Source organism: Pelophylax lessonae (genome assembly GCF_965119305.1).
Source record: "Pelophylax lessonae genome assembly, chromosome: 11".
Taxonomy (NCBI): Eukaryota; Metazoa; Chordata; class Amphibia; order Anura; family Ranidae; genus Pelophylax; species Pelophylax lessonae.
This window is the reverse complement of record NC_138778.1, coordinates 4996270-5021121: the sequence shown is the minus strand read 5'-3', so window position 1 is coordinate 5021121 and position 24852 is coordinate 4996270. Positions and strand designations below refer to the sequence as shown.

The 24852-nt window shown below is 45.9% G+C and overlaps 1 protein-coding gene across 1 annotated transcript in view; it reads left to right on the top strand.

Moving 5' to 3' along the window:
- Positions 1-4629: 4629 nt before the first annotated feature.
- The window catches only part of COX10 (cytochrome c oxidase assembly factor heme A:farnesyltransferase COX10), a 144084-nt gene continuing 123861 nt past the window's right edge, over positions 4630-24852 (top strand). Inside the window, exons 1-4 of the mRNA XM_082272691.1 lie at positions 4630-4726; positions 16622-16746; positions 18744-19026; positions 23037-23161. Coding sequence (XP_082128817.1) covers positions 4720-4726; positions 16622-16746; positions 18744-19026; positions 23037-23161 — 540 coding nt within the window. The 5' untranslated portion in view covers positions 4630-4719. The remainder of the gene's footprint in view (positions 4727-16621; positions 16747-18743; positions 19027-23036; positions 23162-24852) is intronic.

Below are 24852 nucleotides of genomic sequence, written 5' to 3'. Positions count from 1 at the left end.
TGGTAAACAGGGCCCATTTAATGGTTACGTTATGCAAATAAGGGATGACACACGTCTGCCCATTCCTTTGATACAAGGCTCAGTCGGGGCACGGAGGGAGGAGATGATGCTCCAAATTATACCGTAGAACAAATAAAGTGACTTATTTACGTTTAATTGCTAATCTGAAATGGGGTTTTGTTCATTAGGGAGACCAACTGCGGGAAAACCCGGAGGCGTTCGCCATAAAGACGATTTACACTATAAAACAAGAAGTAAAATTTCAACAGTTCCTTCTCCTTCATATACTGTATATAACATACACACAGAAATACACAATATATACTACATACTGATTACTGTACATATACACAGTAAAAAAAAAAAAAATACACATAAATATATATATATATACACACACACACATATATATATATATATATATATACACACACACACACACACACATATATATATATATATATATATACACACACACACACACACACATATATATATATATATATATATATATATATATACACACACGGTGCCTTGATAAAGTATTCATACCCCTTAAATTTCCCACATTTTGTCATGTTATAATCAAAAACGTAAATGTATTCTATTGGGATTTTATGTGATAAACCGACACAAAGTGGCCATAATTGTGAAGTGGAAGGAAAATGATAAATGATACAAATAAATCTGTGAAAAGTGTGTGTGTGGGGGGGGGGGGGGATTTGTATTGAGCCCCCTTGACTCTGATACCACTAACTAAAATCTAGTGGAACCAATTGCCTTCAGAAGTCAACTAATTAGTAAATAGAGTCCCCCTGTGTGTTATTTAATCTTAGTATAAATACAGCTGTTCTGTGAAGCCCTCAGAGGTTTGTTAGAGAACCTTAGTGAACAAACAGCATCATGAAGGCCAAGAAACACACCAGACAGGTCAGGGATAAAGTTGTGGAGAAGTGAAAAGCAGGGTTAGGTTATAAAAAATCTCCCAAGCTTTGACCATCTGACGGAGCGCTGTTCAATCCATCATGGGAAAATGGAAAGAGTATGGCACAACTGCAACCATACCAAGACATGGCCGTCCACCTAAACTGACCGGCCGGGCCCCTACCAAGACATGGCCGTCCACCTAAACTGACTGGCCGGGCCCCTACCAAGACATGGCCGTCCACCTAAACTGACTGGCCGGGCCCCTACCAAGACATGGCCGTCCACCTAAACTGACCGACTGGGCCCCTACCAAGACATGGCCATCCACCTAAACTGACCGGCCGGGCAAGGAGAGCATTCATCAGAGAAGCAGTCAAGAGAACCGTGGGAACTCTGGAGGAGCTGCAGAGATCCACAGCTCAGGTGGGAGAATCTGTCCACAGGACAACTATTAGTCGTGCGCTCCACAAATCTGCCCTTTATGGAAGAGAGAAGAAGAAAGCCATTGGTGGAAGAAAGCCATAAAAAAATCCCGTTTGCAGTTTGGGAGAAGCCATGTGGGGGACACAGCAAACATGTGGAAGAAGGAACTCAGATGAGGCCAAAATTTAACTTTTTGGCCTAAAAGTAAAACGCTATGTGTGGGGGAAAACTAACACTGCACATCACCCTGAACACACTATCCCTACCGTGAAACATGGTGGTGGCAGCATCATGGTGTGGGGATGCTTTTCTTCAGCAGGGACAGGGAAGCTGGTCAGATGGTTGATGGGAAGATGGATGGAGCCAAATACAGGACAATCTAATGCCCCGTACACACGTGCAGATTATCTGAAGACTTTTGTCTTCAGATTTACCTTTTCTATGTAGTGCAAGGGCCTGCCGAATTGCATACAAATTGAAAGTGTTTAGGTTTGACCTCATATTATATGGTTTTGGTAAGTCTGCAGACAAAAGTCTTCAGATAATCTGCACGTGTGTACGGGGCATCAGAAGACAACCTGTTAGAGTCTGCAAAAGACTTGAGACTGGGATTGTATGATTTGTTTATTTTTTTATTGGCTGAACTAGATAGACTTATGTCTTTTATTAACCTGACTATGTAACATACGAATCTGACAGCGAGGGGTTTCACACACAATCTGATGGCTGCAGCCTCCGGGATTGTGAGTAAAACTGACAAGTCGACTCCTGCCTGTCAGGTGGAAGCATTCAGGCGGCTGCGGTGGGGCCCAATTGCTTCCACACACTCTTGGTATCGGCACCCCCTGCCATGTATTCCAGACTCTGCTTGCCCATCTGCAGAATGGACATTGTGGGTAGAGGGGAGGGAGGAGACACACGTCTGCTCTCCTCCCCTTCTTGCTGTGACATGGATTGTGACGTGTATGAGGTCGTTTCTGGGTGACCCTGTCAGCTTGCCTGGCTAACATAGCAGGGAAGGAATTGATTGCAGTGCGATGTGCATTGCAATATATTCAGAGGAGCCCAGAGGAGACATTGGGGGTCTTTTAGACTCTTCATGTCTCACTAGCCACTTAAGCACGGGAAGATTTACCCCCCCCCTTCATGACAAGGCCATTTTTTGAGATAGTGTTCTATCAGATCAGCGAATGGAAGTGACGTTCCATCAGCTGCGCATGCGTTCCACAGGTTCGCTAATCTGACAGAACAGTGGCATCGGACATCTTGTTACCCCCAGCTATGTCTTGAATTTCAGAGTAATTTTAGCAATAAAGTGAGCGTATTTACAGAAATATAGAATGTTGTAGGGATTGACCGATTATCAGCAAAGCCGATATATCGAGGGCTGATATGTACTTTCCCCGATTTATCGGAATCAGTCACCAAGGTGGCTGATATTACCGATATTTCGGAAAGTGCTGTACCGGAGTGATGTCTGCAGCTAGAGGTATCACCCCGGTAGCGGCATCCATTGTTAACGGTCGGCTGTCTTCTAATGACAACCGATGCAGCTGAGAAGACGCTCGGCTGTGATTACAAGGAGCAGGAGGGGATGTCCCCCCCCCCTTCCGCAGCTCACCCAGGTCTCCCGTCCCCCCGGGAGTCCCAAGCAATCAGCCTGCACGGCCGCCGAAGACACCATCAAAGCCGCATTTGGCTCTTATCGGGTCTCCATGCAAAAATCCGGAAGTGATGTCATGACATCACTTCCGGGTACTCGGCGCCAAATTAAAAAAAATGACAGCATTCAAAACAGCCAAACTTGGTGTTTTGAATGCCTTTAAGTGCAGAGGAGGGGTTTGGGGTCTTTTAGACTCCCCAGATCCCTCCACAAGAGTACCTGTCAAGAAAAAAAAAAATGTTTTTAAATGTACGAAAATATTGGCCAATACCGATACGTGATGACCAAAATATCGGTATTGGCAATGAAAAAACGATATTGGTCAATCCCTAGCACATAAGATCTAGGGGCCTTGGTGTCTTTTTTACTGTAATTTTGTGTTTCCTTGACCTTTGCAGTAATATCGAATGACATACACAGCATCTCACAAAAATGAGTACACCCCTCACATTTTTGTAACTATTTTATTCTATCTTTTCATGTGACAACACTGAAGAAATGACACTTTGTTACAATGTAAAGTAGTGAGTGTACAGCTTGTATAACAGTGTAAATTTACTGTCCCCTCAAAAAAACTCAACACACAGCCATTAATGTCTAAACCTCTGGCAACAAAAGTGACCACAGGGCAGGATTCCAACATAACGACCCCAAACACCTCCAAGATGACCACTGCCTTGCTAAAGAAGCTGAGGGTAAAGGTGATGGACTGGCCAAGCATGTCTCCAGACCTAAACCCTATTGAGCATCTGTGGGGATTCTCAAACAGAAGGTGGAGGAGCGCAAGGTCTCTAACATCCACCAGCTCTGTGATGTCATCATGGAGGAGGGGAAGAGGACTCCAGTGGCATCCTGTGAAGCTCTGGTGAACTCCATGCCCAAGAGGGTTAAGGCAGTGCTGGAAAATAATGGCGGCCACACAAAATATTGACACTTTGGGCCCAATTTGGACATTGTCACTTAGGGGTGTACTCACTTTTGTTGCCAGCGGTTTAGACATCAATGGCTGTGTGTTGAGTTATTTTGAGGGGACAGTAAATTTACACTGTTATACAAGCTGTACACTCACTACTTTACATTGTAGCAAAGTCTCATGTCTTCAGTGTTGTCACATGAAAAGATAGAATAAAATATTTACAGAAATGTGAGGGGTGTACTGACTTTTGTCACATACTGTATATTGGAAGTTTTATTCTCCGGGGTCTCTGCTGGCAGGAAATTTATTATATTTGGGGATTTATGGAATCTTCATGCATAAAATAATTTTTAAAATGTGTGCAAAACCAGCTCTGGCAGCAAAAGGGTTAAAACTCCCAGTCCTGGTATTATGGGTTATACTGGTGAGGGAATTATAGGGGTGGAACCACAAGTCCCAGCATAGCCTTCCATCCCCCATCCCTGGACTCCCTATGAAGACTCTCCTGACACCCACAGAATACAATGAAGGACGATTCTGCTCCTTCTATCCCCCAGCAGGCGGGTCCAGCAGATATCGGAGGACTATAAGTCTCAGCATGTCCCCATATACAGCAAGGAAGCCGCCTGTGCTACAACGTGGGCGGTACTGCCACCGTGCCCCGCCCCCTCGCTCACACGGGTCTCTACACTACGTGCCTCGCTCTGCTCTGACGTAAACGGAAGTAGCGGCGTGACGTCAGCAGCAAGATGGCGGCGTCCATGAAGTGAGAGGACAGAGGGGGCGCAGAATGAGAGGTATGAGGGGGGAGGGGGATACACGGGGTGCAGGGGGCACCCGGACACCATCACCTCCCCCAGCGGGAGAGAAGCAACAGGCTGATAATAAAGAGACCCTGTGTCATGTGTGATAGAAGGGAGTCTCACTTCTCCTGTCTCCAATCATCTGAGACACCTCATCCCCCTATATCTGATCACACATTGACCCCTTCCTGCCCAGGACAGGTATCTGATGGGCACTGAAAGATGGCACTGATAGGTGACATAGTTAAGTGACACTGATGGGCTCTGATAGGCAGGACAAGAGGTGGGCAGGAGGGGCGGCTGCCCTGGGCGCAATGGTTTATTGCAAAGATGTTGGCGCCCTAACCCTAAGGGAGGGGGGGGGCACCAGCTTGGCATCTTTTCCCTGGGCGCCAGATGGCCTTGGCCCGGCACTGTTGAAGGGCACTGGTAGGCGATGATGATGTTCACGAAAAGGTGACATTAATGGGCACTGATAGGCAACACTGGGCACTGAAAATGGCACTGAGAGGAGGCACGGATGGGCTCTGAGAGGCGACCTTGATGGGCTCTGAGAGGCGACACGGATGGGCTCTGATAGGTGTCAGTAATAGGCAGCACTGATAGGCGACACTGATGGGCTCTGAGAGGCGACACTGATGGATTCTGATAGGCGATGATGGGCTTTGATAGGGGACACTGATAGGTGGCATTGATAGGTGACACTGATGGGCTCTGATAAGGAGGCACTGATTATCCGTGTGATTGTCCCCTGTCAGGACTGCCGGTTACTGACTCTACTTACGCTGTGACAGCGCATGAGGAAAGGAGAGCCGATAACCGGCAATTCTGTTTACTCTGTGATTGGACACAGCAGATCATGTGGTAAAGGAGCGCTGTGATTGGCCCTTTACCACGATCTGTGATCAGCTGTGTCCGAGGATTTCCATGGACGCCCTCCCGGAACGAGAGAGCCGCACTGTAGCTGTCTTATTGGCTCTAGCGTGGTAAGGAAGTGGTTAATCAGCCACAGAATCTGTGTAGTTATCATGTGTTTGGTTTTTAAGGGATGAGATGAGAACCCCACCCCCGATCCCTCCATTCCATATCTTCACCATTCCACACCTCTGTCATATGCCTGTGCCCCCCCCCCCCCCCCCATGGAGAGATGGTTTCTTCCTGAGCCTGGTAATGACATAGGGGGGTCAACAGATGGAACCATGTCACCTAACAGGGGGTTCATAGCAATCCCACACTCCCAACTGAGGGCAGAACCTTATTTAATTATGAATAGATAGGAGAGAGATTTGACCCCCGTCAGGTTTTTATTGCTGTCTGTGTCCCCGTTTGGAAGATTCCCCCTCTCTGTTTGTCCTGTTAACTGTTTTTTATTGGAATTAAAGAAAATACCACAATTTGGGTGATATCTTACCATGGGGACACTACTTTTGCTGACACCCCGGGTTTCCCTCAGTTTGGATTGATTTCCTCTCACTTCCTGTTTTGGCTATGGGACAGGAAGTGAAGGGAAATCTCCGCAATGCGCACACGCTGCAGGGCGCTCTGTGATAGCCGTGTTCTCTGGACACAGCTGATCACAGATTGAGATAAAGAGCCAATCAGCATCTGTTTTTCTTTACCAGGTGATCAGCTGTGTCCAATCATGGATGTAATCAGAAGCTGGTTATTGGCTCTCCTTTCCTCCAGCTGACAGGATGAGGAGAAGAGAGCCGATAACCAGCTTGTGTAAAAGGAATGTACACTGATAATGAGGGCACTGATCATCAGTGCAGTCCCAACATTGCCCACCAGTGCTGCCAATGTGTGCCGCCTCATCAATGCCCATCAATACCCACCAGTGTCACCTATCAGTGCCTACTAATGCCGCCTCATCAGTGCTCATCATCGTCACCTATCAGTGCCCACTAGTGCCACCTCATCAGTGCCAATTAATACCCATCAGTGCCGCCTCATCAGTGCCCCCAATACCTATCAGTTACGCCTCATCAGTGTCACCTATCAGTGTCGCTTCATCAGTGCCCGACAATACCCATCAGTGTCACTTACCAGTGCTGCCTCATCAGTGCTCATCAATGCCCATCAGTGTCACCTATCAGTGCCCACCAGTGCCACCTCAGTGTCCCCAATACCTATCAGTGCCGCCTCATCAGTGTCACCTATCAGTGTCGCCTCATCAGTGCCCATCAATGCCCATCAGTGTCACCTATCAGTGCCCACCAGTGCTGCCTCATCAGTGCCCATCAGTGCCCCCAATACCTATCAGTGCCCCCAATACCTATCAGTGTCACCTATCAGTGTCCAACAATACCCATCAGTGTCACCTTATCAGTGCCTACCAGTGCCGCCTCATCAGTGTCGCCTCATCAGTGCCCATCAGTGTCACCTATCATTGCCCACCAGTGCTGCCTCATCAGTGCCCATCAGTGTCACCTATCAGTGCCCACCAGTGCCACCTCAGTGCCCCCAATACCTATCAGTGCCTCCTCATCAGTTCCCATCAATACCCATCAGTGCCCACCAGTGCCACCTCATCAGTGTCCCCCAATACCCATCAGTGTCACCTACCAGTGTCTCCAAGTCAGTGCCGCCTCATCAGTGTCACCTATCAGTGCCGCCTCATCAGTGTCACCTATCAGTGCCGCCTCATCAGCACACATCAGTGGAGGAGAAAAATTACTTGTTTGCTAAATTTTATAATAAACTATGAAAGTTTTTTTTCAAAATGTTTCATCTTTGTTTGGCAAAAAAAAAAAAACCCAGCGGTGATTAAATACCCCCAAAAGAAAGCTCTATTCCTGTGACAAAAATGATAAAAATTTCATTTGGGTACAGTGTTACATTACAGTGTAATTGTCATTCAAAGTGTGACAGCGCAGAAAGCTGAGAATTGGCCTGGGCAGGAAGGGGAAAAGTCTAAAAGAAATGACAGGTTCTCTTTATAGACCCGGCTGGAGTATTTATTCATTCCTCCTCCTCACATTCCACCCGGAACACAATAATCGGTGAGGGAAAAGCGGTGCCGGCCCAATAAAACTCCGCTGGTTTTTTTATTTTTTATTAGCGCTCGGCATGTAAAGCCGCCAAGACGGCACAAAGATGGAAAGTCTTAGAAATCGTCTCTTGTGCTTCGCTCAGCTCAGGAAAACTAAACAACCCCGCGGGTAATCTGCACCGGCCATAAAACCGCTTGTATACTTTTCTTCTTCTTTCTAAACTCGCTCAGCGCCAAGTGCTGGAAATATTCAGAGCGGGATCATACTTACCACCGCCTGAAATCCGCACTTTATGGAGCCGCCGCTTTACCAGCTCCGCTGCTCTTTTATGGTGTGACAGCTGCGCAATAAACCCCCCCCCCCCCCCCTGTAAGTGTAAACCTGTAACTTTAACAGCAGCAAATTGTAGGTTTATAAAATAATAAAAACATTTTTCTTATAGTTTTTGTTTGGATGTTTGTGATTCGGGGGTTCTGTCTCTGTGTGATGGAGGCGCCCGTTCTATGGAGCCGATGTTTGAACCGACACCTACTGGCAGGAGGGAGGAAATGCAGTTTCTGCCCATGTCAGAGAGGACGGGGAAACCTTTGTGCCTGACTTGCCAGGTTTTGTTTTTTGGCCGTGACTTTACATTCGTCTCTGTGTTCTTACACTCTCAGAATGGAATTACACTGATACTCTGTGTAAGGTATGGGCTAGTACTCTGTGTAAGGCAGGGATGGGGAACCTTTTTTTGCTAAGGGCCATTTGGGTATTTATAAAATCATTCGGGGGCCGTACAAAATTATCACCTTAAAAATTAGCCTGTTATATTTGGTCAAACATTTAATTAACTCACCCCTAACGTGATGGCTGCAACTGCTTCTCTTTGGTGAGGTGTGTGATGTTAGCTGGTATTGATGATGCTGCTATTCGCAACAGGTTTTCCAGGTTTGCGTCGGTAAGTCTGGAGCGCAATCGACTTTTTTGTGGTAAGTTTTGAAAAGAACTGCTGGTGTGTATAGCTAGCCAGTACAGCTGGCTGGTACAGCTGTGGGTACTGCTGGCTCAGGCTGGTACTGCTGGCTGGTACTGCTGTGGGTACTGCTGGCTCAGGCTGATACTGCTGTGGGTACTGCTGGCTCACGCTGGTACTGCTGTGGGTACTGCTGGCTCAGGCTGATACTGCTGTGGGTACTGCTGGCTGGTACTGCTGTGGGTACTGCTGGCTCAGGCTGATACTGCTGTGGGTACTGCTGGCTCAGGCTGATACTGCTGTGGGTACTGCTGGCTCAGGCTGGTACTGCTGGCTGGTACTGCTGTGGGTACTGCTGGCTCAGGCTGATACTGCTGTGGGTACTGCTGGCTCAGGCTGGTACTGCTGTGGGTACTGCTGGCTCAGGCTGATACTGCTGTGGGTACTGCTGGCTGGTACTGCTGTGGGTACTGCTGGCTCAGGCTGGTACTGCTGTGGGTACTGCTGGCTCAGGCTGGTACTGCTGTGGGTACTGCTGGCTCATGCTGATACTGCTGTGGGTACTGCTGGCTGGTACTGCTGTGGGTACTGCTGGCTCAGGCTAGTACTGCTGTGGGTACTGCTGGCTCAGGCTAGTACTGTGCTGTAGGTACTGATGGCTGGTACTGTGGGTACTGCTGACTGGTACTGCTGGCTCAGGCGGGTACTGCTGTGGGTACTGCTGCCTCAGGCTGGTACTGCTGGCTGGTATTGCTGTGGGTACTGCTGGCTGGTGCATTTGATATCACTCCGCCTGTGACTCACTCAGACTGTCATAACGGAGCCAGAACTATACAGGAAGCATCGGCTCAGTTCTGACAGACCAGCTGAGAGACACAGACTCAGCTGCATGGGGGGGCCGGACCAAATGACTTCGGGGGCTGCATGCGGCCCCCAAACCATAGTTTCCCCACCCCTGGTGTAAGGTATAGGCTAGTACTCTATGTAAGGTATAGGCTAGTACTCTATGGAAGGTATGGACTAGTACTCTATGTAAGGTATGGACTAGTACTCTATGTAAGGTATGGACTAGTACTCTATGTAAGGTATAGGCTAGTACTCTATGGAAGGTATGGGCTAGTACTCTATGTAAGGTATGGACTAGTACTCTATGTAAGGTATAGACTAGTACTCTATGTAAGGTATGGGCTAGTACTCTATGTAAGGTATGGACTAGTACTCTATGTAAGGTATAGACTAGTACTATATGTAAGGTATGGACTAGTACTCTATGTAAGGTATGGGCTAGTACTCTATGTAAGGTATGGGCTAGTACTCTATGTAAGGTATGGACTAGTACTCTATGGAAGGTATGGGCTAGTACTCTATGTAAGGTATGGACTAGTACTCTATGTAAGGTATAGACTAGTACTCTATGTAAGGTATGGACTAGTACTCTATGTAAGGTATAGACTAGTACTCTATGTAAGGTATAGACTAGTACTCTATGTAAGGTATAGACTAGTACTCTATGTAAGGTATAGACTAGTACTCTATGTAAGGTATGGACTAGTACTCTATGTAAGGTATAGACTAGTACTATATGTAAGGTATGGACTAGTACTCTATGTAAGGTATGGGCTAGTACTCTATGTAAGGTATGGGCTAGTACTCTATGTAAGGTATGGACTAGTACTCTATGGAAGGTATGGGCTAGTACTCTATGGAAGGTATGGGCTAGTACTCTATGTAAGGTATGGACTAGTACTCTATGGAAGGTATGGGCTAGTACTCTATGGAAGGTATGGGCTAGTACTCTATGTAAGGTATGGGCTAGTACTCTATGTAAGGTATGGGCTAGTATGCTATGTAAGGTATGGGCTAGTACTCTATGTAAGGTATTGGCTAGTACTCTATGTAAGGTATGGGCTAGTACTCTATGTAAGGTATGGACTAGTACTCTATGTAAGGTATGGACTAGTACTCTATGGAAGGTATGGGCTAGTACTCTATGTAAGGTATTGACTAGTACTCTATGTAAGGTATGGGCGAGTACTCTATGTAAGGTATGGGCTAGTACTCTATGTAAGGTATGGGCTAGTACTCTATGGAAGGTATTGACTAGTACTCTATGGAAGGTATGGGCTAGTACTCTATGTAAGGTATGGGCTAGTACTCTATGGAAGGTATGGGCTAGTACGCTATGTAAGGTATGGGCTAGTACTCTATGTAAGGTATGGGCTAGTACTCTATGTAAGGTATGGGCTAGTACGCTATGTAAGGTATGGGCTAGTACTCTATGTAAGGTATGGGCTAGTACTCTATGGAAGGTATGGGCTAGTACTCTATGTAAGGTATGGGCTAGTACTCTATGTAAGGTATGGACTAGTACTCTATGTAAGGTATGGGCTAGTACTCTATGTAAGGTATGGGCTAGTACTCTATGTAAGGTATGGGCTAGTACTCTATGTAAGGTATGGGCTAGTACTCTATGTAAGGTATAGGCTAGTACTCTATGGAAGGTATGGGCTAGTACTCTATGTAAGGTATGGGCTAGTACTCTATGTAAGGTATGGGCTAGTACTCTATGTAAGGTATTGACTAGTACTCTATGGAAGGTATGGGCTAGTACTCTATGTAAGGTATGGGCTAGTACTCTATGGAAGGTATGGGCTAGTACGCTATGTAAGGTATGGGCTAGTACTCTATGTAAGGTATGGGCTAGTACTCTATGTAAGGTATGGGCTAGTACGCTATGTAAGGTATGGGCTAGTACTCTATGTAAGGTATGGGCTAGTACTCTATGGAAGGTATGGGCTAGTACTCTATGTAAGGTATGGGCTAGTACTCTATGTAAGGTATGGACTAGTACTCTATGTAAGGTATGGGCTAGTACTCTATGTAAGGTATGGGCTAGTACTCTATGTAAGGTATGGGCTAGTACTCTATGTAAGGTATGGGCTAGTACTCTATGTAAGGTATAGGCTAGTACTCTATGGAAGGTATGGGCTAGTACTCTATGTAAGGTATGGGCTAGTACTCTATGTAAGGTATGGGCTAGTTACTGGTTAGGATGAGACCCAGAACCGTAGGCAATGCGGCCCACTGCCCCCTGACAATTTTTTTTTGCTGGGGAGGAAGGAAGTCGGGTCGGGGTCTCGGCCATAGCAGTTTTAAACTGTAGGCAGAGGCTGCCTCAAAGGGGAGGGGATGGGGAGGGAGGCTGGGGGGGAGGCGAGCATGTGCAGTGTTTCTGACTCCTCCCACCATGACCACTCCAAATCACTGAAGTGGTGACGGTGGTTAGAGTGTTCCGGCGGGTCCGGTAAGCTGGGAAAATGACCGGAGCGCGGCAGGAGGGGGGGCACCTCTTCCGCCACACCATAATCCTGCGGCGAATCTGCCCCTGGGACCACCCTTATCTGAAAGCCGATCGCCCGCCGTTTATCTGCTGCCATAACCCCAGTATATAGCTTTAAACAACCAACGAAAATCGTCGTTAGGCGGTCGGTAAGTGGTTAACTGACTTTTGCGCGGTCGGATTTACCCCCTTAATGACCAGGGCCTATTTTTGTGATTCGGCACTGCGGTACTTTAACTGACAATTGCGCGGTCGTGCGGCGCTGTACCCAAATAAAATTGACTTCCTTCTTTTCCCCACAAACAGAGATTTCTTTTGGTGGTATTTGGTGAAAAAAGAGCAACAATTCTGGAAAAAAAAAAAAACAAAACGATATTTTTCACATTTTGCTATATGACATTCTCAAAAAAAAAAAGTAAAAATCAAATTTTTTTTAACATTTTCGGCCACTTTGTTTTCTGCTACCTATTTTCAGTTAAAAAATCGCAATAAGCGTATTTTGATTGGTTTGCGCAAAAGTTATCGCGTTTACTAACTATGGGAAAGATTTATCTCATTTTTATTTATTTATTTTTTTTACTAGTAATGGCAGCGATCAGCGATTTTTAGCGGGACTGCGACATTGCGGCGGACAGATCGGACCCCTAACTGACATTTTTGACACTTTTGGGGGGACCAGTGACATTACTGCAGTAATCAGTGCTATAAATATGCACTGTCACTGTACTAATGACACTGACAGGGAAGGGGTTAACCCTGTGGGTGATCAAGGGGTTAAATGTGAGCCTAGGGGAGTGATTCTAACCGTGGGGGGCGTGGCTTGTGAAATGATCATAGAGACATGTGATCCTATATAGAAGGAGCTCTGTGATCATTACAGAGAGAACGGTCAGCTGTGTTTACAAAAGCCGACTGTTCTCTCTCATCGGGGAACGATCGCGGGTGTCAGGCAGCAATCGGAGCCATCTGCCCCGTGCATCGGAGTCCTTGCTGATGAGTGGAGGCGGAAGCGCGCCCTCTAGCTGCAGGTGCACGACCGATGTAGGTCTACGTCTGTTCGCGCAGGAGGGCTGCACTGCCGGAGTAAAAAGGCGTTGGGCGGTCGGCAACCGGTTAAAGTCTCATTTAAAAAAAACAAATATGTTCTACTTACCTTACCACTTACCTTGTGCAGTTGGTTTTGCACAGAGCAGCCCGGATCCTCCTCTTCTCGGGTCCCTCTTCGGCGCTCCTGGCTCCTCTCTCCTGTTGAGCGCCCCCACAGGAAGCAGCTTGCTATGGGGACGTGCACATGTGGCTGCTGCCAAGCTGTGTGTGTCTGTGCTCAGCTCCACTCCCTTCCCTTTTAAAAAAAAAATAAAGGGGGGGGGGGATGTTGGTGAACAATTTTGAGCCATATATATAAAAAAGTGGTTGCCCATAGCAACTGATGGGATCACAGCTGTCTGTTTTCTCATTCTCTACCCCAATCTGAAATCCACAATCGGCTTCATTGAGTGAAATGAGTTGGTGAGCTCTGTGGAGTAGATTGCAGTCTTTGCACCGACCCCCATTTACCGCCAGACTTGTGTTTGATAAACATTTGGATGTTCTCGTAATTTCAGAACTGCGCTCGGCGTGTGTCGGTTTACCTAATGACACGATACATGGCATTAATCTTTCCACCGAGGTAACTCGCCACTCCGTAATCTTACCGACCTCCATATTTGTGTAGCAGCGATCTCATTTCCTCACCGCTCCACATTAACGAGCGCTCCGGAGGCCGCCGGGGGTTTTCATGCTACGTTTCAGGAGGACGCGGGGACTGGAGAATATCAGAGACTGTGTTTGCTTAACACCAGGCTAACGATCCTGAGAAAAATTCCCACTTATTGTTTTTTTATACCAAGTATGGTTCCTTCCATGATAATGGATGCAGTGAGGAGATCGGAATCAACTGCTAAGCCCAATGTAGGATCCGTCTCCCATGAAAGGGGAAATGACCTTTGGTAACAGAGAATATTTAATTTTTGGAATTTAGTTAACCGCTTGCCGCCCACCACAGTTATACTGCGGCAGTGCGGCCCTCCTGATCGAAATGACGTAGGTATACATCAGTCACGCCCCTGCAGGTAGGGGACAATCGCACTCCCGCCCCCACTCGGCAGCGGGGACTCCGATGCACGGGGCAGGCGGCTCCAATTGCTGCCTGACACCTGCGATCGCTCCCCACTGAGAGAGAAGGACGGTCGGATGTTGTAAACACAGCTGACCGTTCTTCTCTCTGGAATGATCACAGAGCTCCTGTGATCCTTCTATATAGGAACACAGGTCTCTGTAATAACTTCACAAGCCCCGCCCCCATACAGTTAGAAACACACCCCCCTAGGTACATATTTAACCCCTTGATCACTTACTGTGTTAACCCCTTCTCTGCCGGTGTCATTATTACAGTAGCAATGCATATTTGTAGCACTGATTACTGCAGTAATGTCATTGGCCCCCCAAAAATGTCAGTTAGGGGTCCGATCTGTCCACCGCAATGTCACAGTCCCACAAAAAATCGCAGATTGCCGCCATTTCTAGTAAAAAAAAAAACAATAAAAATGACATAAATCTTTCCCGGAACTTTTGCTCAAACCAATCAAAATACGCTTATTGCGATTTTTTTTTTTCCCAAAAAATATGTAGCAGACAACAAATTGGCCTAAAATGTTAAAAAAATCATATTTTTACATTTTTTTTTTGGGAATGTTATATAGCAGAAAGTGAAAAATATAGTTTTTTTTTTTTTTTTTTTTCCAGAATTGTCGCTCTTTTTTTGTTTATAGCACAAAATACAAAAATCGCACAGGTGATCAAATACCACCAAAAGAAAGCTCTGTTTGTGGGGAAAAAAAAGACATCAGTTTTATTTAGGTACAGCGTCGAAAGACCACGCAATTGTCAGTTAAAGTAATGCAGTGCCGAATCGCAAAAAATGGCCCTGGTCATTAAGGGGGCAAATCCTTCCGGTCCAAAAGTGGTTAAAGGAGAAGTAAGGGGAAATCTGGTTTGGCTGGACTTCTCCTGTGGATCACAGGAAGTCAATTCGTTCTGCACTCCTGTGACCCGTTTTCAGTAGACAGTCAGCTGAAGCTACAGAGCCGGTCCAGGCTGGGGAAAGATCACCACCATTTGGTCTGGATCCGCCCACAACCCTGGACTGACACCTGACTATCAGCGAGCCACTGAGAACCTGAGCCAGCCGCTCCCGCCCCCTTCAGTGAGCACGGGGGGGGGGGGAGCAGAGAGCAGTGACTGACAGTCACCAGCTCTCTGCTCATGGAGCTGTGAGAAGCGAACGATCAGCGGTCTTTGATGGCTCAGTTCTCAGTCTTAGGGAAAAAATAGAAAAAGGAAAAAATATATTCGGATCCTCGGTTCTCAGTCTTAGAGCCGCCGGGGGATGGATGCAGCATCCACCTAGATAAGTATGATTCTCGGAAAAAATCTCTGGTGTTAAATGAACCCCTCTGTCGCCCCTCTTCTCATTTACCTTAACCAGTTCTGGACCGGAAGGATTTGCCCCAATAATGACCAGGCCATTTTTGCGATTCAGCACTGCGTTATTTTAACGGACAATGGCGCGGTTGTGCGACGCTGTACCCAAATAAAATCGATGTCCTTTTTTTTCCCCACAAATAGAGCTTCCTTTTGGTGGTATTTGATCACCTCTGCGATTTTTATTTATTGCACTATAAACAAAAAAAAAAGCGACAATTCTGAAAAGGAAAAAAAAAAAAAACAATATTTTTTACATTCTGCTATATATAAGATTCCCAAAAACAAAATTTAAAAATCAAAAATTTTTCATCATTTTAGGCTAATTTGTATTCTGCTGAATATTTATGGTAAAAAAAAATTGCAATAAGTGTATTTTGATTGGTTATCGTGTCTACAAACTAGAGGAAAGATTTATCATTTTTTCAAAAATGTTTTAATAGTAATGGCGGCGATCTGCGATTTTTAGCGGGACTGCGACATTGCGGCGGACAGATCGGACCCCTAACTGACATTTTTGACGCTTTTGGAAGGACCAGTGACATTACTACAGTAATCAGTGCTACAAATATGCACTGTCACTGTAATAATAACACTGGCAGGAAAGGGGTTAACCCTATGGGTGATCAAAGGGATAAGTGTGACTCTAGGGGAGTGTTTTCTAACTGTGGGGGGATGGGCTTGTGAAGTCAACATAGAGACCTGTGTTCCTATATAGAAGGCGCTCTGTGATCATTCCAGGGAGAAGAACGGTCAGCTGTGTTTACAACGTCCGACCGTTCTTCTCTCTCAGCGGGGAGCGATCGGGGGATGCCAGGGGGCATTTGCGACTGCCAGCCCCTTGCATCAGAGTCCCCGCTGCCTAGTGGGGGTGGCGCTCGCTCGCCCTCCAGCATCACGTGCACGACCAACGCAGGGCTACATCAGCTCGCACAGGAGAGGCAGCCAGCCTCAGTAAATCTTAATGTGGTTCAGGTAGATTTATTATTTAGCACAGTTGCTGTTTGATGTTTTAGCAGGTAAACAGATGAATTGGGACCTTGTCTGGGGTGACACCATCTGATTTGTTTCCTCCTCAGGAACGGCAAGAATGTGCCTGGCCCAGATCCACAGAACGGTTATATTGTCACCAACAACGTGCCGAGTGCTCCGGATCTGCTGCAAGAGGAACCATGGCCGGCTTTTCCATCCCGCTAAACGAAAGGTTCGTATCGGATTGCTGATTGCCACAGAGGATGGACTGTGATCTACAAAACTGGAATAGAGGAACACCGCCTCTTGTTTTCTGGGGCTTCCTGTCCATGTGACCCCCTCCCCCCTCCCCTCATTTCTTGTCCTGATGTCAGAGAAATGAAAGTGGTTGTAAAGGCAGATGGCGCATTCTATACATTAAGATAAAAAGCCTTCTGTGTGCAGCTGCCCCCCCCCCCCCAATACTTACCTGAGGTCCCTCTAGATCACAGGTGTCAAAAACAAGGCTCGCGGGCCGAATGCGGCCCCCCAGGCCATTTCATGTGGCCCTCGACCTCTCCTGCAGCTGCGGCACCCCCCTTGTCTCTGTAGTTGACAGCAGAGAGGACAGAACTCCTATGCCAGATCCTGCACTCCTCTGCACAGCTGCAGAAAGGCTCGTCTTTGCCCAAGCCCCCCCCCCCATCTCAGCAGTCTGCAGCAGAGAGGAGGGCAGAAATCCTCCTACAGATCCTGCACCTCTCTGTGCAGCCACAACACCACCTTGCCTCCCCTGGTCTCAGCATTCAGCAGACTCTGGAAGCTGACTCCAGCCCTCCTCTGGTTCTCCTCCAGACCCTGCACTTATTCCCAGATCCACCCGCATCTTCTTCCTGGCAGCAGCATAAAGAAAGGTGATGCATTGTGATGTAAGGAAGGGTGGGTGACTCTTGACTTCTGATGGTGGGGGGGGACATCTCATGTAAAGGGGCGTGGATTGCTCTGGACATCTAATCTTACAGATATAACCGGCCCTTTAAAGGGAACCATAATGCTGATGCGGCCCGCAATGAAATTCAGTTTGAGACCCCTGATTTAGATCCAGCAATGTTTTAGAAATGTTTCGGCTGCCCGGAACTCTCCTCCTCATTGGCTGAGACTCTCCTCCTCATTGGCTGAGACAGCAGCACAGTGCCATTGGCTGCCACTGCTCTTAATCAAAGTCAGTCAGCCAATGAGAAAAGAAAGAGGGCGGGGCCGGGCCACGTCTCCGTGTCTGAATGGACACAGGCAGCTGTGGCTCAGGCCCCCAATAGCAAGCTTCTTGCTGTGGGGGCACTCAATAGGAGGGTGGGGCCTGGAGCGCCGGCGAGAGACCCGAGAAGAGGAGGATCCGGGCTGCTCTGTGCAAACCAACTGCACAGAGGAGGGAAGTGTAACATGTTTGTTATTTTTAATAATAAAAAAACGAGACTTTATATTCACATGAATCATTCTTTACACATCTATTTACACTTCAGAGATGAGATTTTTGGCCAGAGCTCAAGCAACTGATCAGCAGATTGTTCAGTTAAAGTCTGCAGTACAGAAAACCGACCAAAAGTGAGTCCTAGGAGGGGAAAAATCCGCTTCGTGCCACAGGGGGAGCGCATCCAAAAAACATACATATAAAAATAAAGCACCTCAAAGGCTACTATTGCATTATAAAATCTTACTTTTTGGAAATCAAAGGTACAAAAACCCACCAAACCCACAGGCCAAGTATATCAGCTAACCCATCCTGTCTGTGAAATCCGGACGGATGGAAACCCTATTTTCCATCTGTCTGGAGGATCGGATCGGATGAGAATGGACAGGCGGTCCGTTCTCATCCGATCTCCCCATAGAGGACAGCAGAGACTGAGCTTTTTTTTATCCGCCTGCTCAGCGCCGATCCCCGCTGAGCAGAACAGAGTCTGTCTGGCGGTGCGCCTGTGTGAACGGGGCCTAAGGGAACAGGATCCATTTTTTTAGGGTAATAACGCTTTAATTTGCAGGGATTTCCTCTCACTTCCTGTTTGGCTATGGAGACAGGAAGTGAAGGAAAATCTCCGCAATGGGATACAGATGACAATAAAAAAAAAAAAAATCAGACAGGGGTTATAACCCTTCCTTTATAACCCTTGCCTTTAGTTGTCCTTTAAATTTTCAGCATCCTGATGTAAACAGACAACCTGACTGAATGTAAAATTTCTGTATTTTTTTTTGCAGTATGTGACACAGCATGGGATTTTATGTCAGAGAGCGAAGCCTAAAACAGACCTGGCTGACTCGGCGGTTCAGGAAGAGAATGGACTGAGGGAGGTGAAGGTGACATCCAATGTACCCAGCGTGCCAGACAAAGACAGGCCTGCTCCTGAAGAGCGAGCCACTGGTGACAAACTCTGCGACCAGTTCCCCAGCTCAGAGGACAGCAGAGGATGGAGGGAGATCAAAGTGGACCTCTCCACCCTGCCTGGGATCTTCGCTCGACTGTCAAAAATCAGACTCTCAGGTATATACTGACCCTTGGGTGAAATCAGACTCTCAGCTATATACTGATCCTTGGGTGAAATCAGACTCTCAGGTATATACTGATCCTTGGGTGAAATCAGACTCTCAGGTATATACTGATCCTTGGGTGAAATCAGACTCTCTCAGCTATATACTGATCCCTGGGTGAAATCAGACTCTCAGGTATATACTGATTCTTGGGTGAAATCACTCTCGGGTATATACTGATCCTTCGGTAAAATCAGACTCTCAGGTATATACTGATCCTTGGGTGAAATCAGACTCTCTCAGCTATATACTGATCCCTGGGTGAAATCAGACTCTCAGGTATATACTGATCCCTGGGTGAAATCAGACTCTCAGGTATATACTGATCCTTGGGTGAAATCAGACTCTCTCAGCTATATACTGATCCCTGGGTGAAATCAGACTCTCAGGTATATACTGATCCTTGGGTGAAATCAGACTCTCAGGTATATACTGATCCTTGGGTGAAATCAGACTCTCAGGTATATACTGATCCTTGGGTGAAATCAGACTCTCAGGTATATACTGATCCTTGGGTGAAATCAGACTCTCAGGTATATACTGATCCTTGGGTGAAATCAGACTCTCAGGTATATACTGATCCTTGGGTGAAATCAGACTCTCAGGTATATACTGATCCTTGGGTGAAATCAGACTCTCAGGTATATACTGACCCTTGGGTGAAATCAGACTCTCAGCTATATACTGATCCTTGGGTGAAATCAGACTCTCAGGTATATACTGATCCTTGGGTGAAATCAGACTCTCAGGTATATACTGATCCTTGGGTGAAATCAGACTCTCAGGTATATACTGATCCTTGGGTGAAATCAGACTCTCAGGTATATACTGATCCTTGGGTGAAATCAGACTCTCAGGTATATACTGATCCTTGGGTGAAATCAGACTCTCAGGTATATACTGATCCTTGGGTGAAATCAGACTCTCAGGTATATACTGACCCTTGGGTGAAATCAGACTCTCAGGTATATACTGATCCTTGGGTGAAATCAGACTCTCAGGTATATACTGATCCTTGGGTGAAATCAGACTCTCAGCTATATACTGATCCTTGGGTGAAATCAGACTCTCAGCTATATACTGATCCTTGGGTGAAATCAGACTCTCAGCTATATACTGATCCTTGGGTGAAATCAGACTCTCAGGTATATACTGATCCTTGGGTGGAATCAGACTCTCAGCTATATACTGATCCTTGGGTGAAATTAGACTCTCAGCTATATACTGATCCTTGGGTGAAATCAGACTCTCAGCTATATACTGATCCTTGGGTGAAATCAGACTCTCAGCTATATACTGATCCTTGGGTGAAATTAGACTCTCAGCTATATACTGATCCTTGGGTGAAATCAGACTCTCAGCTATATACTGATCCTTGGGTGAAATCAGACTCTCAGCTATATACTGATCCTTGGGTGAAATCAGACTCTCAGGTATATACTGATCCTTGGGGGATGGGCAGTTCCTGGGCCATTACCGCTTTGTATTAACCACTTAAGTACCGGGCCTTTTTCTGACACTTGTTTACCAATTTAAATCAGTTTTTTTTTTCTAGAAAATTACTTAGAACCCACAAACATTATATATATGTTTTAGCAGAGATCCCAGAGAATAAAATGGAGATTATTGCAATGCTTTGTCACACCGTATTTGAGCAGCGGTCTTACAGTAAATTTTTTTGGGAAAAAAAATCACTTTTTTTAAATGTTACACCAAGTAAATAGATACTCAGTATGTCATGCTTCAAAATTACGCATGCTGGTTGAATGGCGACACAAATTGGTAAATGAGAGGCAGACTTTGTGCCCCTTAGTAACAATTGAGCATGGTCTAAACCCCACGGCCTACCTGAGTATTGTTGCTGACCATGTCCATCCCTTTATGACTACAGTGTCCCCATCTTCTGATGGCTCCTTCCAGCAGGATAATGCACCATGTCACAAAGCTCCAATCATCTCACCACTGGTTTCTTCACCATGACAATGAGGTCACTGTCCTCCAATGGCCTCCACACTCACCACATCTCATCCAATAGAGCACCATTGTGGGAGGGATGGAGAGACAACCTCTGGAGGGGAAATGTCACCATTGTGGGAGAGATGGAGACACAACCTCTGGAGGGGAAATGTCACCATTGTGGGAGAGATGGAGACACAACCTCTGGAGGGGAAATGTCACCATTGTGGGAGAGATGGAGACACAACCTCTGGAGGGGAAATGTCACCATTGTGGGAGGGATGGACAGACAACCTCTGGAGGGGAAATGTCACCATTGTGGGAGGGATGGAGAGACAACCTCTGGAGGGGAAATGTCACCATTGTGGGAGGGATGGAGAGACAACCTCTGGAGGGGAAATGTCACCATGGAAGGGGCAGAGGCACAAACTATTTCAGCTCTCTGGTGCCCACCCATTGAATTTGGGCAGAGTTGTTCTGTAAATCCATTATACATTCACATACATAATGCCATACTGCGGTTTATATTTTCTTTTTGCTTTAAACCTCACAACTGTCTTTCAGTGCAGATTAGGTTTTGTGTCGGGAAATGTTCTCACCTATTGTAGTAAGATCAAATGAAGTTCCACCCCGGGTGTAAGAATGCAATTAATACTGCAAAAATAAATCCTAGAAGAGACAAACACACGCAGTAATCCCTTCCTATTATCAGTGTGCCAGACTGAGCTGCAAGAGGCAATCACCTCCATTTAATTAGTATGCTTAATTTACAGTTTTAATTATTGTACCAGGGTTAGTCACTTGTTAATAAGATAACAAGCATCATTAAATAAGTGGACACCTGTAGGTAAACTATAATTATACTAAAGAGTTTGAAGTGCCTCCTTTCCTCTTCTTTTTTTCTTTCTCTCTAGTTTTCCAATCCGTTAAAGTCTATATAAACCCAAATGTCTTATTGCTTTGTATCGCTCCCCTTGTGAGTGTTAAATATATCATTCCAAGCTTTATAATTTCTGTGTATGGGATGCTTCAAAACACTTGTTGATCCCACCAGTTTCTTCCCATTCAGTCTGCTTCCTGTGAATGGGTGACAAAGCTGACCCCCCTCCTGTGTGTGCTGCAGTATCAGGAGTATAGGATGCTATGACATCACAGTCAGCCATGTCTCCCTGCCTGGCCATGCACATCACAATGTAAAGGAAAGAGATAAATCCGCGCTTAGGATAGGGATTCAGTCTATAGATGGAAGATTGGCTGCTGCCTACCCTTAAACCTGTTCACAGATGTGTACACTAAGGAATGGAAACGTTTGGGGAGGTGGATGGCGCTGCCAACAAGGTGTATAAGGGAAGAAGGAAAAAATCTCCTGGGGTGTATATAATTAGGTTAAACCTAGAGGAACCTAATATAGTTAGGATAAATATAATATGTACACTCTAAAGCACAGTAAAATACAAAAATGCATATATAAACAATATATAAAATTCCAAAACATCGTCATCGGGAGTCTTTATGACGAAACGCGTAGAGCGTCACTGCATCACTTCCTCCCTTTGGAACGCACTTTTACTGTGCTTTAGAGTGTACATATTATATTTATCCTACCTATATTAGGTTCCTCTAGGTTTAACCTAAATTATATACACCCCAGGAGATTTTTTCCTTCTTCCCTTCTACACCTTGTTGGCAGCGCCATCCACCTCCCCAAACTTTTACATCACAATGTAGTAGAACAGTGGCTGCAAAATACAGTAAATTGCACATGTAAAGTATATGTTGAGGCAAAATAAAAAAATATTTTGGACATCTCTTTTGTCTGCATGAATGATTTGGGGGGAGAGTATGAAGGTTTTTGTTCCACTTTTGGCAAAGTTTTAATAACTTTAGCATTTACGAATGGGGGGAGGAAGGACCAGGGAAGGCAAAATATAAGCAATTTAAACTTAATTTTTAAAGGCCGCCTTGTACCAAATCAAACATACAGAATATTATTCTTGTCATTTACAGCCCTGGTGGTGATCACTGCATCAGCTGGCTATGCAATGGCTCCTGTGCCCTTTGACCTCAGCTGCTTCCTGTTGGCCTCTCTGGGAACCGGCCTGGCTTCCTGTGCAGCCAACACCATCAACCAGGTAAGTCAATGTTTTGTGTCTTATGATCAGTTTTGGGATGTATGTGGATTGAATACAGTTTACATTTCCACTATTATTAATCAGAGATGCTTGTGAATTTCCAGTCGGTGTGTTTTTATTGTCTGTGACCTGAGAACGGTTCACTTTCCATTACCTTTAACTGTAATCTGATTGCTATGGGTTACCGCATTCTGCGCTTCATCAATACTGCTCCACCTACCTGAATAATTCCCATTGTGTCCTCTCATCCCGTCTTATTTTGATTTAAAACATAAACTGCAGCCAATCTTTTTGTTTTCTGCCTTGGAGAAGAATTAAACATTCTGTCTGTATAGCTCCCTACTGTCCCTGATTTCGAAGGACTGTCCCTGATTCGGAAGAAAGTCCTTCTGTCCTCCTCGTTTGTCCCTCATTTTGGTCTAATCTATATAGTTGTATATAAAATGCACTTTTTATCTTTCAAAAAGTGTTTCCCAGTGCTAAACCTTTCATCCAATTTCTAAATTGCTGCATTTTTAAATTTTAAAAGCCAATATACAGGCGGTCCCCGGGTTACAAACATCCGACTTACAAACGACTCCTACTAAACGGAGGGAGACAACAGGAAGTGAGGAGAAATCTCCCCCTAGGAAGAGTTCTTATTAGGGATGCACCGATCTGACTTTTTTGGACCCGATACCGATATCTGGCGTTGTGAAATCGCCGATACCGGAACCGATCCGGAGCTACACACAAAGCAAGCGGCTGCAGTACAGAGCAAAGCCGCTGCTTCATGTGTACGGCTCCTCCATTCACAGGCGGAGTGCATCTGATATCACTCCCCTGTGAGCCAGGACTATACAGGAAGTAGCGGCTCCCATCCCTTACTACTACTGCACCAAGTAAGGGATGGCTGAGCCGTTACCAAGCAAAAACCGGATCGGTCAATGTTACCGATCCCCCCATCCAGCTATAATGGCCATATTGGCGCCGATATCCGATCCGAATATCGGATCGGTGCATCCCTAGTTCTCATGGGAAAAAGGTTTCTCCACTGAAGGTTTATCACCAATCATTGTTTCCACAACAACCCAAAATTTTCAAAATCCAGTTGTCACAGGGACAGAAAGTGAGGTGAAATCTTCTGAACAGGAGTAAAGACAGCAAAACAAACGGTACAGGGGTGTTAACCCTTCCCTATGCTATCCAAAAAACTTAAAAATGATTCTTTTGGCTGGATCTACACTTAAAACATTTTTCCTGTTCCAACTTACAAACATATTCGACTTAAGAGCAAACCTACAGTCCCTATCTTGCTTGTAACCCAGGGACCACCTTTAGTAGTGGTTAAAAAAAAAGCACTTGTAGGTTTAAAGGGGTAGTAAAGTAAAAAATAAAAAAATAAAGTTTCTCTTTCATTCATTGACGGACACAGCTCCATAATTTCTTGACCCTTGTTTTATGCTGCCCCCTATAGGAGTAGGACACTAGGAAAAAAAAAGTTTGACTACGCCCATTGGGCAGTCCCAGGGGGTATACTCCCACTTCCTGCTCTAGCTCTTCAGTTTTTTCCTGCCTAGTCAGGAGCAAGGCAATAATCATAATGTGTGGGGTGCATTGAATACCGGCACATTATGAAAGACTAAAACGAAGCCATCAGGCGGTGAGCTGTCACCACTGCAGAGGCTTCCATCTTCACCTGGTCTTCCTTC